Here is a 19,029-nt window from a genome sequence, read left to right on the forward strand (position 1 = left end):
AGGATAAATAGACAAAGTCTTTTTCCTGGGTTCGGGGAGTCCAGAACTAGAGTGCATTGGTTTAGGGTGAGAGGGGAAAGATATAAAGGAGACTTAAGGGGCAACGTTTTCACGCAGAGGGTGGTAACTGTATGGAATGAGCTGCCAGAAGATGTGGTGGAGGCTGGTACAATTGCAACATTTAAAAGGTATTTGGATGGGTATATGAATAGAAAGGGTTTGGAGGGATATGGGCCGGGTGCTGGCAGTTTGAACTCGATTGGGTTGGGATATCTGGTCGGCACCGAAGGGTATGTTTCCATGCTGTAGATCTCTATGACTCTATAAATATATTCTTTATCAGTACGGGAATCAAGATTATGGGGAAAAGGCAGGCAAGTCGACTTGAGGAATGTTGGATCAGCCAAGATCCTATTGAATGACACAGCAAGCTCGAGGAGATGAACAGCCTGTTCCAATTGCTTATCATATCTCCCAAGGATCTATGTTGTCCTTCCTATTTCTCATTTATACCCTGCCCTTCACTAACAGTGTCATGCTAGTTTTTGCATGTACTCTAACAGCACTCTGCTTCATCACTCCTCATCCTTTGATTGCTCCACTGTCTCAAAATTAACAGACTGCTCATTTGACATTATCCATTCATGGGATGCAGACAGCAGTGCGGGCTCTAACTACTGTTGTCAGGTCGCCAAAGAGGGCACTGCATGTCGTAAAATGAGGAGATGAGGCAGCTGTACTGTCAGACAAGTTCCTGACTTGTCTTGCCTTGGTTATGAAAATTTGGCCTTTGGCCCACTCTCTCCACCTTGATTGCCCATCAATAGATCCAGCAATGTCTTCTGTTTGTGCCAAGGGTGCACTAGTCAAGGAAAATTCCTGACATCCAATCAATATTTGTGCAATTAAAGTCCTCCAATCTCACTATGCTATATTTCCTTACCTCTCTGTAGTTTCCCTGCAGATTTGCTGCTCAATATCTCTCACAATTAGGGTACCTATAGAATATTCCCAACTATTCCCTTCATTCCCTTTTCACTCATCAATTCCAACCGAAAGGATTCTGACTTTGTGTTTAAGGTCATCCTGTAAATTTAACACTACAATGTCTTCACAAAGGAATACTGCCAGCCCACCTCCCATTTTTCCTTCCCCCACTTTTAGAATAGGTTATATCCCAAAATGTTAACCACTCAGCCCTCTCCACTTTTAAGTCATGCTTCTGTTATTGCCAGTATGTCACATGCCAACACTGCATTTTCTGTTTGCATTTTGATAAGGATCCAGAAATTTAATTTTTAGTACATTTCAATTTGACTTTTACTTTATCTCCCCAATAACTAATATTTATAATTCTGTTCTTTATCTTACTGGGGTGCAGTTCCCTTTGTGCTATCAGTCCTCTGGTACCATGCATTCCTTCATGCAATGTACATTTGCAAACTGCAGAAGTAACTGTGGGAAGACAGCTCAACTACCAGCTGCTAAATGACATTAAACAGAACCATAGAATTGCTATGTAGCAGAAGGAGGCCATTCGACCCAATACATCAGCATAATTCAGTACACTCAATACTGTAGTGCCACACCCCTACCTTTTACCCATAACCCTGCATCTCATTTCTATTTTTAAAAAATCATCTAAGGCCCTCCCTGAATGCCTCAACTGAACCTGCCTCCACCACACTTCCAGATAGAGTATTCCAACACCTGATCAGTTGTGTGAAAAACTCTCTTTTCACTTTGCATTCTGCGTCTTGTGCAAAATACTAAATCTTTACCCTCTGGTTCTTGATCCTTTCATGAGGGGTAAAACTGCCTATACTACCCAGACTCCTCATGATTTTGCACAAGGCCTAAAACATTATATGTTTTGTTTTAGAACAGCTCTCTCTACCTGTCACCGTTAATGACTTATGCACATATACACCGATATCTCTCTAATCCAGCACACCCTTTAGCTCTCCATGTTCTTTGTACCAAAATGTATTACCTCACAATTCTCCAGATTGAATCTCATCTGCTATTATCTGCCAACTCTACCAACTTGTCAATGTCTTTTTGAAGTTCTATACTTCTTCCAGAGCTTACAATTCTCCCAAGTTTTCTGTCATCCATTAATTTTGAAATTGTCTCCCGCACATCAAGATCTAGATTATTTGTAAGAATAAAAACAAGGGTCCCAATATTAACTCCTGGGGAATTCCAATATAAACCAGCCTTCAACCCCAAAAAACCATCACTCTCTATTTCCAATCAGTCAGATAATTTTGTGTCCTTATTGCTATTATGCCTTTTATTTCATGATCTATCGTGTTGCTCACAATTCAGCATGTGGCACTACATCAAATGCCTTTGAAGGTCCATGTAAACTTCATCAACAGCTTTGCCTTCTCTCTTTATTCTTCAAAAACTCCAGCAAATTAGTTCGATATGTTTTTGCTTAAAAATTCCATACTGACATTTTTGAATTTACCCATATTTTTCTGTGTAACTATTAATTCTATTACAAGTTATTGTTTCTAGATGTTTCTACACCACCAGAGTTAAATTGTCTGGCCTGTAATTGCTGGACTGAGCTTTACAACCTTTTTTGAAGAAGGGTGCAAGGTTTGCCATTGTCCTGTCTTCTAGCATTATCCCTAAATCTAGGCAAGAGCGAAATATTATTGCCAGTGCAATTTCCACTTTCACCTCCTTCAATACCCTTTGAAGCAACTCATCTGGCCCCAGTGCCTTATCAACTGACAGCACATTCAATGTTTTCTCCTGAGCAATTTTGAACTTTTCTTGTGACTGAGATTGCATTAGTCATGATAGCTAGGGAGCAAGTACAGGTGCAAAGTATTCACTTAACAATTCAGCCATGTTCTTGCTTTTATGTGTAAACCCATTTTTGATCTCTGTTTGGTCCTACACTTCGTACTGGTGACGTGCTTACAGAAGACTTTAGGATTTCCCTTTATCTTAGCGACCAGTATTTTTTCATAATCTCTCTTTGCTTCTCACTGCCTTCTGAAGCTTTTATAATCAACCTGTTTCTTAACTGTACTTCTTTTTCTGAAACCTGTCGTAGGCAAACTATTTCTTGTTTAATGTAATTTTTATCTCCATTGTCATCCAGGGATTTCTGGATTTGTTTATTCTACTTTGTGTTTTGAGAGAATATCCCTCAATTGCATCCAAACAAGTTCCTGATGGGAAGTAGCCAATTGTTTCGTGACAACCCTTGGTTACAGTCTACTCAACTGAGCTCTGTTCTGTTCTTGTGCCATTAAACAAATGGCAACCAACACAAACTAGGAACTGGTGTAACAATGTAGGAATCTATTTATGAAGAAAGTTGTTTATTGACAGAAACTATATAATCTGAAAGATTATTTGCATGAATTACTGACCTGATTTAAGCATAGGATAGTGAAGAAGGCATTTGGTATGCTTTCCTTTATTGGTCAGAGTATTGAGTACAGGAGTTGGGAGGACATGTTGCAGATGTACAGGTCATTGATTAGGTCACTGTTGGAATATTGTGTGCAATTCTGGCCTCCTTGCTATCGGAAAGATGTTGTGAAACTTGAAAGGGTTCAGAAAAGATTTACAAAGATGTTGCCAGGGTTGGAAGATTTGGGCTATTAGGAGAGGCTGACCCGGCTGGGGCTGTTTTCTCTGGAGCATCAGAGGCTGAGGGGTGACCTTATAGAGGTGTATAAAATTATGAGGGGCATGGATAGGATAAATAGACAAAATCTTTTCCCTGGGGTCGGGGAGTCCAGAACTAGATGGCATAGATTTAGGGTGAGAGGGGAAAGATATAAAAGAGACCTATGGGGCAACTTTTTCGCACGGAGGGTGGTACATGTATGGAATGAACTGCCAGATGAAATGGTGGAGGCTGGTACAATTGCAACATTTAAAAAGCATTTGGATGGGTGTTTGGAGGGATATGGGCCGGGTGCTAGCAGGTGGGACTAGATTGGGTTGGGATATCTGGTCGGCATGGATGAGTTGGACCGAAGGGTCTGTTTCCATGCTGTACGTCTCTATGACTATATGACTCATTAAGGGTAATTTGATTTTGAAACAGCATAATTATATTTGAATCTAACCTGCGACTTAGAACTAAAACATCTGAAAATTGTTAATGTGGATATCAAAACAAGAAACAAAGTGCTGGAAAGCACACAACTGGTGTACTGGCATCTGAATCGAGAACGCCTTATAAGTGTAAACCTTTCTTCTGAACTCTGTTTTGAAGAATGACTCACACTGAAGCTGTTAACTTGTGCGCAAAGTCTCCAAAAATCAACTAACCTGTAGCGTATTTTCAGTATTTTCTGTTTTGGTGCTTCTGCAGTTTACAACAGAAAATCTTGAGGTTCATTCTTTCCCTTCCCAATCTTGTGACTAGAACATATTTACAGACCATATCATTTGCTAACTTTGTACAGACTGAGCCTGGGGCCCCAGCTGGCCCACATACTCAGGATTCACACTTTTATTTCAAATACAAATACTCATAAGCCTGACATTTTCATGGTGGGGATGGGCATCTTTGGTCAAAAGCAACATTGTGGAAAGTACTGGTACAGCTCTGGAGAACTGGGTCAAATTGTTATAAATGGGCAAGGATATGTATCCTCTCGGGTTTATTTAGGAAGTATGAGGGTTGATCAAGTCAAGGTCCTTCTTGCCCACCTTGCAGTATCTGAAATATAGTATTCTGTAGCTTTCATGGTGTATCACTGAACAGATTCCAGAAAGGAAAATATCAATCCTAAAAAAAAAATCTACAATCACAGAAGCTTCGCCAGAATATTAGCAGTGAATTACGATGCAGCGATTGACAGTAAACCACTCTACCCATGCATAAGAAGACACATGAAACTTTTAAGAAAGGGAAAAAGACCTTTGGGAAGATTTACACAATTACATGATTCCTTATGGATTCAGACAAGATGAAATGAATGAAAATGGATAAATGTTTATGGCAAAATTGACGGTGTTATAGAAAGGGAAGGTTAGAAGATAAATGAAACTAGATCTTAAGAGGCTAAGATGCATAAAGGAAGTCCTCAAAGTGTGGAAAAATCTCAACTAGTTTCTAGTGTTACAGATTAAGTCAGAAGTAACCGGGCTATAAGAGAACCTCTTTTTCAGGATTCAGAGTTTTAAGTATTCTTTAGCTTGGACCTTGGAATTCAGACCAAACTTGTCAATAATACTAAATTTGTGCAAATTACTGATTTTGCATAAAACTGATGTATACTAACTGATCAAAGATGTCAATTCTCCAACCTCCTGAAAAGAATAGTTTATTGCCTGCAATCATTTTGCTTTTTTTCTCCTCAATAAGTGAGCTTTAATCACAAGGTTAACTTCAATTCAATCAAAATGTTTATTTCCAACAATAAATCTAAGAATTTATTACTGAAGTGCAAAGATCTTCATATACCAACTGATGTCACTGCACCTTTGTGCATGCACTGTTGCTATATAAACTGATTTCTCCGAAAGAAAATGTAAAGGTTTGGGGGGGGTGGGGTTCACAAAAAGTATTTAAAATTTAGCATCATTCTCCAATGTTTCAATTTCATAACACAAACTATTACGTAGGAGAGAGAAATTAAAATGCATTTGGAATCCTGAAAAACAGCACAAAATTCTTCTCAGAATTTCAAAGCAACAAACGTTTTGTCATAGCCCTTGCCAAGACAGGTAGCAAAACTCAAGGTCAATACAAAAGAGAGTTGATTGACCACTACCAGCACTTGTCTTTTAGACTGGGAGTACTTCACCGTACTATACCTCTGGAGATGGGATTCGGCGTTCAGGGGAGTCTGGTGACTTATAAGGAGTTGATGTTTTGCTGTTTGTCAACCATGGTTTATCATAATTGCGGATTAAATGTTGGGATGTCTGTGTGAAACAAGGATACATTGAAAATGAATGGAAATTAAGACAATAAAATAAAATGATCAGGAATAAACACAGTGTCATGGAGGAGGAAATGCAAATATGGAGGAGTAAAAGTTTAAAAATACAATGATGAAGATCCACTCTGTGACTCCCTTCAATTGAGGGGTCTAAATGTGAGTCAGGTTAGTAAGCAATCTGCGATATCTGGCATGCATTTAGCTTTCTTCGATTAGTGGGGTATTGCAAATGCACACTCGCTATTTTTTCACAATAAATTCCTAATAACAAAACTGAAGTTGGATTCAAGCTTAATGGTCGCTATGGTAGTGTAATTAAGGTAACAAAATAGCAGCTTAAAAGTGAGATTGCTGTAACAATGCAATTAAGCAACACACAGAAGCCAACAGACTGAGTGCTACATTGGGTTAAAATAATTGGCTTGCCAAAATACATAGGTCACAGGAAACAACTGGAAGTGACTGTGCTGCTCAACATTACCTTAGGAGGTGTACTTGTAGTTACTGGTGGAACTGAAATACTCTGACTGGCACTGGAGGTTGACCTGTTTGGCGAAGCGGCCCGTGATGATGGCCGTGACCTACGACCCCGTGATCGGAAGGCAGCCACAGACTGACCGGTGGTTTCAGGAAGCATGAATTTTTCACGCAGTTCAACATTTGTTCTGCCCTTTGCTGCAGAGAGGAATAAAACAATAGTTCAAATTCTAATCACTGGTGTTGACATGATCCAGCACCAAACTTGCAATAACAAGGTGAAGTGTGGAGAGAAAATAAAAGAGTACAGGAGGACTAAAAGGTGGTAACAGAACGATGAAACAACACTAAAATCTGAATTAATAGCCTATCCATACCAGCAACAGAACTTGCAACAGCAGCACTCAACATTTGGGCTTGTGTATGTATGGAGCATGACATGAATTAGCCCAGCAAAATTCAGAAAACTTAAATGGAAATAAAAAGAAAAGTTCTGATCTTATTAAATGTTTCAGTTCAGATTCACACTGTGAGCTACGCAAGAGTTTGAACTCCACTAACATCATGCAGTCAGTTTAAGAAAGCCCAGGGACCCATGTAAGCAAACCCAACTCCAAAAACTTGTGCAGAAGCTCAAAACAGCACATCACTTTCAGGCAGAACAGATATGTACATTCCACTTAGGAGGATGCTAAATATCAGACAAGGTGACCACTTACTTGCAGTGAGTATTACTGCGGGTAAAAGAAAAAAGTCATATAAGCAACTTCACATGCATTTCAAAATGGCCGATCATTCTGTATTTGGTTAAAAAAACTAAAAGCGCATTGGATTACAGTTCTCTTTATAAAAAAAACATGAAAAGCCTGCTGTCAGCTGCCATGTGGGTTAAGCCATACAGAATAGGAAAGCACACAGTGGAAAGAAAAGAGACAGAGGATTGCCAACCTATAGGAGACTGACTGGTAATTGAAGAGTTTGATTCCGAACGCAACATTTTACTCCCATGATGATGAACTAGAAAAAAAATGGATAAAGGGATTGCATCACATCAAAGGAAATGGAGAAGAAACCTTTAGTAGGAAACAGGAGCAAGCAAAGGATTGACAAAACAACACCCATGAGATCATTTAAGCTGCTTCTAACATACAAATAAGCTAACAACTGCAGAATACTCAAGATATTAAAAAACCTCCATCTTTGCAGATACAGAATTTAAATTTTTGTCACGTTATTTACTTAAAAATCATTACATTCTCTACATTCCTTCTTACTCCCCTTCCAAACAAAACACCAGTAAAGTTGGTGGTTCTTGGTGACAAGGTAACACTTGCAGCTTTGACTCAAGTGACGTGCTTTGAATCTGAATTCAGACCGAGGTATCAATTGGCTAATAAAAGTGGACATACGGGTGAGCTTAATCCATTCCACTTACACTTAGTTTTCAATAAAGAATCAGCAATCTGACTGATTATTTTTCCCCACCGTGGCTTATTATGGCTGAGGTCAATTCTAGTTCGTGAAGAACACGCAGTGCTGCCAACTCTCCAGGGTTGGTCTGCAATCTCCCAGAATTAAAGATTAATATCCAGTTCAATATTATGAGAAATATTCAAAGAAATATTATACAATCTTCAAGAGGAAGTGCATGATGTTTTCATTTTCTTTCAGCACTTCCATTTATTAGTTGTAAAAACATTGGAAACAGGTTGTTTAACTGATCAATGGTGCTCTGCTGGGATCAGTGCTGGGTCCACTTTTGTTTGTCATTTATATAAACAATTGGGATGAGAATATAGGAGGCATGCTGCATATGACAGCAAAATTAGTGGAATAGTCAACAGTATCTGAGATTATAAAGGGATCTTGAGCAATTGGACAAATGGGCTGAGGAGTAACAGATGAAGTTTAATTTGGATGAATGCGACGTATTGCATTTTGATATAACAAACATGGTCAGTCCTTATACAGTTATTGAGAGGGCCCTGGATAGTGTGGTTAAACAAAGAGACCTATAGGTTCAGGTACATAGTTGTTTGAAAGTTCTGTCACAGGTAGACAGGATAGTTTGGCATGCTTGCCTTCCTTGCTCAGTTCATTGAGTACAGGAATTGGAACATCGTATTGAGGTTCAGGACGTTGGTGAGGTCAAGTTTAGAGTACTATGTATCGTTCTGATCTCCTTGCGAGAAGAAGGATATTATTAAATTGGATAGAATTCAAAAAAGATTTGCAAGGATGTCAGGATTGGAGAGCTTGAGTTATAAGAAGAAGCTGGATAGGCTAAGTGTTTTTTCAGTGGTGCATAGGAGGTTGAGGGGTAACTTTATAGAGGTTCATAAAGTCACAAGGGACATAGGTACGGTAATAGCCATCTTTTCCCTATGGTAGGGGGAGTCTTCCAAACCAGGGGATGGGAGGAGAGAGATTTATAAGTGACCTGAAAGGCAGCTTTTTCACACTGAGGAACTGCCAGAAAAAGTGGTAGATGCAGGTACAATTACAATATTTAAAAAAACATTTGGACAGGCACACGGATAGGATAAGTTTAGAAGGATATGGGCCAAACGCAGGCAAGTGGGACTAGTTTAGTTTGGGAAACTTGGTTGAAATGGATGAATTGGACCAAAGGGGCTGTTTCCAAACTGTGTGACTCTATGACTCTAATAATGAATCTTTCAATCAGGTAGCTAAGAAGCTGTTACACTACACTTGAGCAGAAGAATGGGATAGATTCTGGCATGAACGGCAGGACAGAGGGGTAGGACAATTGCAGACAATTGATCATGTGGTGAGACCTTCAGAAATACATCCAAAGTGGGCAATAGTACATATCTCATTGATCCACTATTGATGCCTGTTCCAAGCTATATTTGTCCTGAGACTGCTCTTTTACTAAATAAATGGCTAAAAATTCCACTAACAAACAGGCAAACATACAAATGTCATGCGGTGTATTACGGCACATGACAAGAGCTCATGGTGTTGAAGTTGTGATTGACACAGCCAGTCAAAATACAGTTCACAACCTACCTCTGCAGGGGTCATTTTTCACCAGAAACTCATCAAGTGCCATCCAGCCTCCTCCAACACGAACCATGACAGTACTGCGCAGGATACGGACTAGCCGCAGCTGCTGCGAGTCACCAAACTGCAAAAAGAGCAGCAAGAAACAGCTTAGCAGCTGATTAACTTTAACAGTGAGAAATCAAAAAAAGAATATTGCAATGAATTTCTCTTCCAATTCGTAATCATTGTTTTAAACAAGCATTTAATTTTTGCAGTTGCAAGCTTAATTTCCAATCAGTTTGCACAGCTAATTTGAAAGATAAAGAACAATTAGAAGGAAAAGCAGCAGCAGAGACATTTTTATACCCCAACAACTGTGCAATTATTAAAATAAGCCACTGGAAAATAGATTGGGAAAGCCTCTCCAGGTCCAACTCATTTATACTTGGAAAGCCACAAAGCAGCAGTTACTGGCTTTTAGCACACAGCACAACAGGTAAAACACATCAGACATTTATGTTGTTCTGTACCTGATTTCCCAGGAAGAACTAAGTCATGGAAGAGAATATGAAGAAAAAGAAAATTAGTCACATCAGCTTTGGTTTTGAAATATAACAGTGCTCTTAAATGACTGTATATTTATTTACAAAATTCAAAGTGGAATTTCCAATTTTTATACAAGACAACTAAGGCCAGTAAACAAACCTGCTAAGGAGTGTGTTGAGATTCTTGTATTGTAACAGGGTACAGATCTATTCATTTTTATTCTTTTGATAAGTTTGTTTTTGCTTGCTTTCTTCTTTTCTGAACTAATGATGTAACTTGGGCTACAATTAGATGTTAACAACTCTCCAGTCCCTCATTCAAGTGATCTATTTTGTGTGAAGCTGGAGAATAACTGTCATGTTTTTTAACACTGTGCTTTCAATATCATGCAAGGTATCGTCGTTGCATCTCATCCTCACTGGACATTCACACAGTACACCCCCAGTGTAAGTCATCAGGAGCTGCAACCCCACATGATTTATCAACTTGCCTTCCTGACTCAGGAATGACAAAGCCAATTGCCTAGGGTGAGACTGTCTCAGCACAGACTTGAAATTGAACAGTCCCTCACTTCCATGGCATAGGGCCACACACATTGATACACTTTACCAAAGCCATCAATTTACTCAAATACTTTTCTAAAACAATCAACAGTGATTAATTTATTTGCCATTGCTACCCATTTGAAATTTTACAATACAGATCTGTCTTTTACATATGTTCCTCAACAACGAGGTACAGTCTGACAAAATCTTAGTTAACTTTGTTGGTATTGAGAAGCAATATTACATCAGACAGTCCAGGCTGCACCTACCTGCTAAATTGTTAAGTTAAAATGTCTAGGGCTCATAAAATGATAGCACAAACACATCATAATTTTCAAAATCGGATAGCGACGGCTCACTCAAACACTATCCTCCAGTCAATAGCTGGATGGAGGACTACTCGCTGTAGTTGTATTTATTCCTATTTGGAAGCCACATTTGGTGTTATTGCAGCAATCAAGGGTATTAATAGGCTCTAGCAATTACCTATAGTCATTGCTCACACTGGCAATTGACATTTCTAGCTTATTGCACCTGTCTACTTGCCGGGAAATTTCTATGCAAATATGCATTAAAAACAGTTTAGGCAAAGTCCTTTTTACATCAATATATTGTGGGAAAAGTAGTAGAAAGTGTGGACTGCAAATGCTGGAGTTCATGAAGGGCTTATGCCCGAAACTTCGATTCTCCTACTCCTCAGATGCTGCCTGACCTGCTTTGCTTTTCCAGCACCACACACTCGACTATTGTGGGAAAAGTACCAAGCATACAAAGGGGTTGCAAGACTATTCTTTTTCAGATAGCCCCACTCACACAGCCCAACTGCGCAATCTGTACAATTGTACACTATGTGGATAAGATAATGATAGAAAATGACACATGCAATGTAGCTTGAATATTTATGAACATCTGTTAAAGTTTCAATATTTTTCCCTGAAATTGAGAGATTTTCAAATATGATTAGTGAAATAGTAATTAACATAGGAAAAAAAAACAAACAATGCATGTATGTTACATTAAAAAGAGACGTAAATATTGTGGATATTGAAAATCACTTGGAAGTTTTAACTCTGTTTCTATTTACACAGATCAGCATCAGGTTGAGAATCACTAATAAAGCATGTGGGATCATGGTATGTAACAGCATAGTGTACAAAAGCAAGGAACTTATTATAACCTGTATAAGGTGCAGGTTCCATCTCAACTAAAGTCTTGGTCCAGTTCTGGGCTCTAAACCTTAGAGATGTTGTGAAGGCAATAGGGAGAGAGCAGAAAAGATTTACGAGAATAGTTCTAGATATGCAGAACTTCAGCCACATAGCAAGAGTGGAGAAACTGGGATGGTTCTTTTTGGAGAAGAAAAGTTTGAAAGGAAGTTTGAAAAAAATTTAAATCATGAATAGCCCGGACAGGTGGGAACTATTGATGGAAGGAATGAAAATAAGAGGGCAGAGATTTTAGCCAAAGAAACAATGGTGATAATGAGGAAAACAGTTTCACATAGCTAGTGGTTAAGATCTGGAATGCCATGCCTGACAGTCACGATTCAACCTGGCTCTACCACACTATCAAAGGAGAACTGGATCACAATCTGAAAAGGAAAACATTTCAGGGTGACAGGAAAAAGGTAAGGAAATGGCATTAGGCAGGTTGTTTTTGTTCGATAGTTGTCATAGACATGATGGGCTGACTGGTCTCGTCTGTGCTGTGACTATTCAATAAGTTGCAATTAAAAGCTCCTTCAACCCTAAAATGTTTGGAAAATTATAATTAGTTTTCGTTGAGGACAGGCAGACAAATCCTGTTTCTGACTGTACCAGATAAACACACAAAGACACAAACAGGATGAAGAAATAAAACTGAAGAAAATCTGCAACAAATTGAAATGCAGAAGCTTGGCATAGCTTTCAAAAGGTGTGTGGGCTTAGAAACAACTGGAAGCAGGAGTCAGCTATCCAGCCCTTTGAGCCTGTCCTGCCATTCAGTATGTTTTTGACTGATCTGCTGTGAAGTTACAGCAACTTACAGTAAACAATTTGCTTTAGCTTTATAAATTAGCACTGTACACTGGAAAATTTTCACAGCTGAAATCAAGGGAGAATGGTAAAATAAACTAGCCTGGCCCTATTAATTTCATTTAAGGTTAAAGCTAAATAATTTTTAATTAGTTTAGAGGCTAAGATCTTTAGAGGCTAAATATCTTTTTGGGATGATTATGGTATACAGGTGCTGCTGGCCAGACTTTCTGCCCATCCCTAATAACCCAGCAGGCAGTGAAGGGTTAACCACATTGCTGGAGTCTGGAGTCACATGTAGGTCAGACCAGGTAAGGATGGCAGATTTCCCTTCCTAAAGGGCAATAGTGATCCAGGTGGGATTTAAAAAAAAAAGTCCATTTGACAACAGCGGTCAACTACTACAAATACATGATTATCACTGGTTAGTTTTTAATTCTAGATTTGTTTTTATTGAATTCAAGTTTCACCATCTGCTATGTTAGAATACAAACTCATGCCCCCAGAACATTAACATGGGATGCTAGGTTACTAGTTCAGTGACATTATCACTACACCTTTGAATTCAAAAAACAAAAGTTTGAATTCATTCAAAATGATTTACATTATTGACTTCACGGAATGAATTTACAAATGGATTTAATTAGAACAGAAAACTTTGTGTAAGATTGTAAGAAGAACTGAGGAATGGGAGCAGTGAAGAGGTGATGATTTGAGGTAACGATAAAGGGAATTTAGTAGTCAAGAAATGATATCTGACATTCACATCCATCTCTGTTAATGAATGCTGCAAAAAAGTTTACTTTCAAAGTAGAAAATAGGAAATTTTTAAGGAGATTGTTAACAAATCTATTAATAAAATCTCAGTACATCTCAAAGTTTTAAATTGTATAGGCAATGTCAAATGACCAGACTACTAAGATTCTATGCTACATCTTAAGGGAGGGTCACCTGAGTTGCTTGCAGTGCAGCTAAACCAATTTCTGATCTTACAATCACTTGGCACATGTCAATTACAAGTACATAGCAACAGATGAGACATTTGTTTAATGGACTCTTTAATTGTCACCAATGTTAAGTTTTTGATAGGAACAACTGCTTTCCTTGACTCAATGGATTCACAGACTGCCATAACATTTTAAAGTCAAATTTTAAAAAATTGTAGTTACAGGAACACCCCACACAGAGATCATATAGCAACTGCCGATGAAAACTGTTCATTCCCTCAGTTATTTGAGCTAGAAATTATGTGGAAGATTGGAAACTGAGTAGGAATAAAGGTCTTATATGCTAAGAGGTAGGATGTTTGTAAGATTAGCAATTGAAGTGGAATTATACAGAAATGCTAGAAATCTGAAATAGGATGAAACTGTTCAGATGCATCCATAACCTGACTTTTCTCCTTCCATGTTGATTACCTTACTATATATTACCCAAACGAGCATCTGGGCATGGGCAATCAATGCTGCCCCAGTTAACAAAGTCCGTATTTCATCAAATTTTTAAAAAAATTCTCAATTTTGAATCAATATGTTGCTTTAAATATACACAAATAGTGCATTTTTCATAATTGTCCTAAGTTTGTGAGCAGACATGTTAGATGGTGACTACCACAATGCTCCTAATACTCATCCAATTGCTGCCAGTCAGCTCAAAAGCTGACATGAGACCAAGGGTGAATATCTTGCCCCATCATAAACCTCAACACTGATCACCTGAGTCTCCAGAGGTTTCCACTGAATCAGAAGCTGGCATCTTCTGCATTCTAAAGTGTATCATTCAAAGCTTATTCCTTGAGGGATTCAGCAGAGACAAGGAAGGTCTTTGGTGTGTGTGTGTATGTGTGTGTTGAGTTAGGTGGGGGAGGGGGCTGTGAGTATCTCTCCAAGACCAACTCACTCCATTACCCGACTCACCACCTCTCACGCTACCTCGAGGAAGGTCCCTGCACAAAACTTTAATCAATAAAGAGAAATAAGGCAGGAATGTCAGTAACCAGAGGACACAGGTAATTGGCAAAGGAATCAGGAAGGACGTGAACAGAGTTTGAGTTCAGGTGGTTTAGAATGCACTACCTGAAAGAATGTTGGAAGCAGATTCAATAGGATCTGTCACAAGGGAATTGGACAGATACTTCAAAAAATAACATTTGCAAGGTTATGGGGTATAATAGGGGGAATGGAACTAACTGAAAGCTCCTTTGAAGAGCTGGCAGATATATTACAGGCCAAATGGCCTCCTCCACAACTGTTGTTTCTGCAGTCATCACTGCAGGGTTGTGAACTTCCTTACTTTATAATATTCTTCAACAGATTTTCCAAGTTCAATTTTACTTGTAAAGCTCTGTTGTATTGCTGCAAGTAGTTAATTATTTAATGCCACAAGAAAAGGTGACTTGTCAATTTGAAAAGATTAATAAGTACAGGAGCCATTCTCTCCTACTCTGAAAGTATTAGTTCCTACTGGGATAACATTCCAAAGGTACCAGATCACCTTTGATATGGTATACCTGGCCATTTGCTTCTAACCACTGCACTATTTATAAAAGATGGTGGCATATAATCAATAAAAGCTGAAATCTTTCTTGACAAAATGTTGCAAGAATTAATATTACATATTTATAGGCAGAAATTCCAAGACGTCAGCAACATTTCATTGCTTTGATTTATACCCACTGTTTCTTGAAATGTAGTTTCATAACCATCCAAATTTGTAGCAACTGGCACTTAGGTCAAATCTGTGTTTAGATTATTTCCAGATTAAAGCTGATTGCTAACTGCTATCAGTTCATAAAGTCCAGGTTTAGTCATTCCTTCTACAACTTTGACATTCAAATGTGCTTGCCATATACAGTACAACTTAAGATTGGAATAATGTTGTTTTAGTTGGAAGAATGTTGGTTATTTATTAACCGCAGTTAACTTCAGTCTCTACTTTAATCTTTAGCAACCCTAAAAGCCAAAGCTTATAGTTTCAAAGTCGCAGACATTATCACTTCGTCTCAGCCTGAGGCATAGTAAAGATTGCAGCACTCACCCTGTACTTGTTCTCCCCAATCTGTTCCACCTGAAACCGCTTTGCACATTTACATTTTGCTACTTGCCGTGTCACCTACAATAAAGCACAAATGCGACAGTTATAGCAAATTGAGACTGAAAACATTTAATCACTTAAATAATCACTGGCAGTAAAATCAAATCTATCATAAATTTAAACAAATATTATCCGATGGGTTCCTTTAAAAATCAGAAGTGGATTGACTGTCAGAAGTTCCTAAGTCCCAGAATTCAAAGCTTAGATTCAATGCATAATGATAGTTTACCTCATCCTCAATTTTGTCTGCATCAGTAAGAGGCTTGTAAGCATCTTTGTTTGGATGAAGGGCTGCCACAAACTCGTAATAATCAATGTAGCCATCGCCATCTCGATCAAATATATCTGCCACTGCACTCATCTCCAGACGACTGGTGGGAAACTCTACAGAACAATACAATATACACAGTCCTTTTAGTTGAATATTGTCACAATGTTCTTCTCCTGAGTTCAACCTGTCAACGTAACTAAATTACTATGTGCCAGCACAATAGATACTTTTCCATTAATTATTAACCTACTACCAGTTCAAGACTAGTAAAACCCAAGAATCTCAATGGTTAAGCACATACAGAGTTCAATGGAGCTAGAAGGTTATGAAGTTCAATTCCCAAGCTGTGTTGAGCAGGCAGATCTCCCTCAAAGTGGCAGTGGTGCGGTAAGGATATGTCAGTATCTCTGGGCAAAGTAAAAGCAAATATACACAGGCACACTCACTTCCAAGTGTATCAGACAGCTGCTTCTAGATATTAAATATAATCATTTATGTGTTTTCTGTAAGTAAGCTATATGTGTGACTGTGTCGAGTGAAGGGAAATCAGGTTGGTTGTTAAATTTACCTTTCTGGAGAACAGCAACAAGTAGATTAGAAAAAGCAAAGCAAATTTTCATGCAAGTTTTACTCTGTAAAGATTATTGAGGTAATGATAAACTAGAATGCATCAAAACAGAGAGGGGATTAACATAAACATTCAAGGTATGACAGAATAAGTGAATATGTTGGAAATATTCAGCTGATCAGCTAGCATCGATGGAGAGAAAGGACAAAACTATATTTCAACTGTATATACTTCATTAGAAATAATTCCTATTCCATTTTGGTTATAGATTTTGAGTAGAGCATCATGGCTTAGGGGTTCAATTCCATCCTTGGCTGATTGCGTGGAATTTTCATGTTCTCCCCATATCTGCATGGATTTCCTCCCGCAGTCCAAAGACATTCAAGTGGTTTGGCTATGCAAAACATTGCCCTGTAAAATCCAGCGACATGCAGTTTAGTGGGGTTAACCATGGGCTTACATGGGGTTTAGGGGTGGGTCTGAGTGGAATGCTGTTCAAAGGGTCAGTGAGGACTCAATGGGCCAAATGGCCTCTTTCAACACTGTAGAGATTCTATCTGCAGTTGTTTTGTTGATACATTCAACACTTCAGGAGTTATGGATAAAGTAAGCAAGAAAAAAAACTACTTCCATTGAATGACGAGGTTATTAACTAATGGCCACTGAGATTAGATCAGCAGCACAATTTGTTCTCTTCAGTCAAACGATTGCCACAGTTTGGAATATATTGCCAGCTTTGAAGAAAAATGGTATGGAATAGAACGAGAAAATGGAGATCGCTCTTTCTTCTGTTGCATAGGACACTTTAAATGTACTAGGGAAATAAATTTGTAATTGAACTGGAGTATGATTCTCAGTTCCTTGGGAAATATCCATCTTTCCATAGACATTATAACGGATTTGTAAACACTCACTTGAAGAGAGGATTCCATCAATAAACTCTTGTCTTGTGATCTTCCCGTCCTGATCTTTGTCAATGCGCCTGAAGAAATCCATTACTCTGGACTTCTTGTGGTTCATCCATCGCATGTATCTCTTTCGCCAAACATCAAAATCAAAGTTGGCAAACTCTTTCAGCTGTAAGGGAAGCATATCTTAAGCAAATTTTATCTTTGAAATAAAATCTCAGTGAGATCTTTTTGGACAAGTTTCATGGAAATTCCACAAATTAGCACCTTTCCCTTCCTTCTTAAGAATAAAAATAAAATCCCATCAGCACAAATACCCTAGAAAGGCTTGAACAAGGAACAACTGGTTTGTGATACTATCAAAAATATAAACAAATTCTAGACGGAACAGGTTAACAGGTCATTTTAGAAATTCCTTAAATACTTAAGATCGAGAAGTATTTGAATTTATAATTTCACAATGAAGGAAACAGCTGGATTGCCAAATAAAGTAAGCAAGCTCAACAAAACATTTTAATTGCTCCCTTATATAAACATTAAAATGTTCCAGTTGCATGATTAGATAGTTTATACAAATAATTAAACCCAACTTTTGTTTTTAGTTCACTCGTGGAATGAGGGCATCGCTGGCTGGCCAGCATTTATTGCCTATCCCTAGTTGCTCTGGTGGTGAACTGCTTCTTGAACCGCTGCAGTCCACATGCTGTAGGTTGACCCACAATTCCTGTTTGGGAGGGAATTCCGGGATTTTGGCCCAGTGACATAGGAGGAAAGGTGATATATTTTACAAGACAGGACGACGAATGGCTTGGAGACGAATTTGTATGTGGTTTTCCCACATATCTGTTGCCCTTGTCCTTCTCGATGGAAGTGGTCATGGGTTTTGAAGGCGCTGTCTAATGATCTTTGGTGAATTTCTGCAGTACATCTTGGAGATAGTCCACACTGCTGATACTGATCATCAGTGGTGGAGGGAGTGGATGTTTGCTGATGTGACTATCAAGCAGACTGCTCTGTCCTGCATCGTGTCAAGCTTCTTGATGGTTGTTGGAGCTGTACCCATCCAGGCAAGTGGGGAGTATTCTATCTCACTCCTGTTCCTGGTAGATAGTGGACAGAATCTTCAGGGATGGGGAAGTAGAGGAGGTTGTCAGCAGGTGACTTACTTGCCACAGTATTCCTCACCTCTGACCTGCTCTTGTAGCCACTATGTTTATGTGGTGACTCCAATTGAGTTTCTGTTCAATGGTAACCCCCAGGATGTTGATAGTGGGGGATTCAGTGATGACATCACCTTTGGATGTCAAGGGGCGGTGGTTAGATTGTCTCTTACTGGTGATGATCATTGCCTGGCATTTGTGAAGCGCAAATGTTACTTGCCATTTCTCAGCCCAAGCTTGGATACTGTCTAGATCTTGCTGAATTTGAATATGGACTGCTTCAGTATCTGAGGAGTTGTGAATGGTGTTGAACATTGTGCAATCTTCAGAAAACATCCCCACTTCTGACCTTATAATCACTGATGAAGTAGCTGAAGATGGTTGGGCCGAGGACATGGTGATGAGGAACACCTGCAGAGATATCCTGGAACTGATAATGACTGACATCCAACAACCAAATCCAACTTCCTATTTGCCAGATATGACTCAAACCAATGGAAAGTT

At 38.8% G+C, this 19,029-nt stretch overlaps 1 protein-coding gene across 6 annotated transcripts in view; it reads right to left on the reverse strand.

Moving 5' to 3' along the window:
* The window catches only part of dst (dystonin), a 642,458-nt gene that overhangs the window by 13,530 nt on the left and 609,899 nt on the right, over positions 1-19,029 (reverse strand). For 3 of the 6 annotated variants that reach the window (XM_043681258.1, XM_043681269.1, XM_043681275.1), the window contains 9 exons: positions 17,372-17,534; positions 15,848-16,002; positions 15,562-15,636; positions 9,950-9,967; positions 9,444-9,561; positions 7,359-7,427; positions 7,130-7,144; positions 6,415-6,608; positions 5,806-5,916 (listed from right to left, as the gene is read on the reverse strand). In XM_043681258.1, coding sequence (XP_043537193.1) covers positions 5,806-5,916; positions 6,415-6,608; positions 7,130-7,144; positions 7,359-7,427; positions 9,444-9,561; positions 9,950-9,967; positions 15,562-15,636; positions 15,848-16,002; positions 17,372-17,534 — 918 coding nt within the window. The remainder of the gene's footprint in view (positions 1-5,805; positions 5,917-6,414; positions 6,609-7,129; positions 7,145-7,358; positions 7,428-9,443; positions 9,562-9,949; positions 9,968-15,561; positions 15,637-15,847; positions 16,003-17,371; positions 17,535-19,029) is intronic. The other 3 variants (XM_043681284.1, XM_043681292.1, XM_043681300.1) reach the window with 2 other exon arrangements.

This window comes from Chiloscyllium plagiosum, chromosome 3, assembly GCF_004010195.1.
Source record: "Chiloscyllium plagiosum isolate BGI_BamShark_2017 chromosome 3, ASM401019v2, whole genome shotgun sequence".
In the NCBI taxonomy this organism is placed as follows: Eukaryota; Metazoa; Chordata; class Chondrichthyes; order Orectolobiformes; family Hemiscylliidae; genus Chiloscyllium; species Chiloscyllium plagiosum.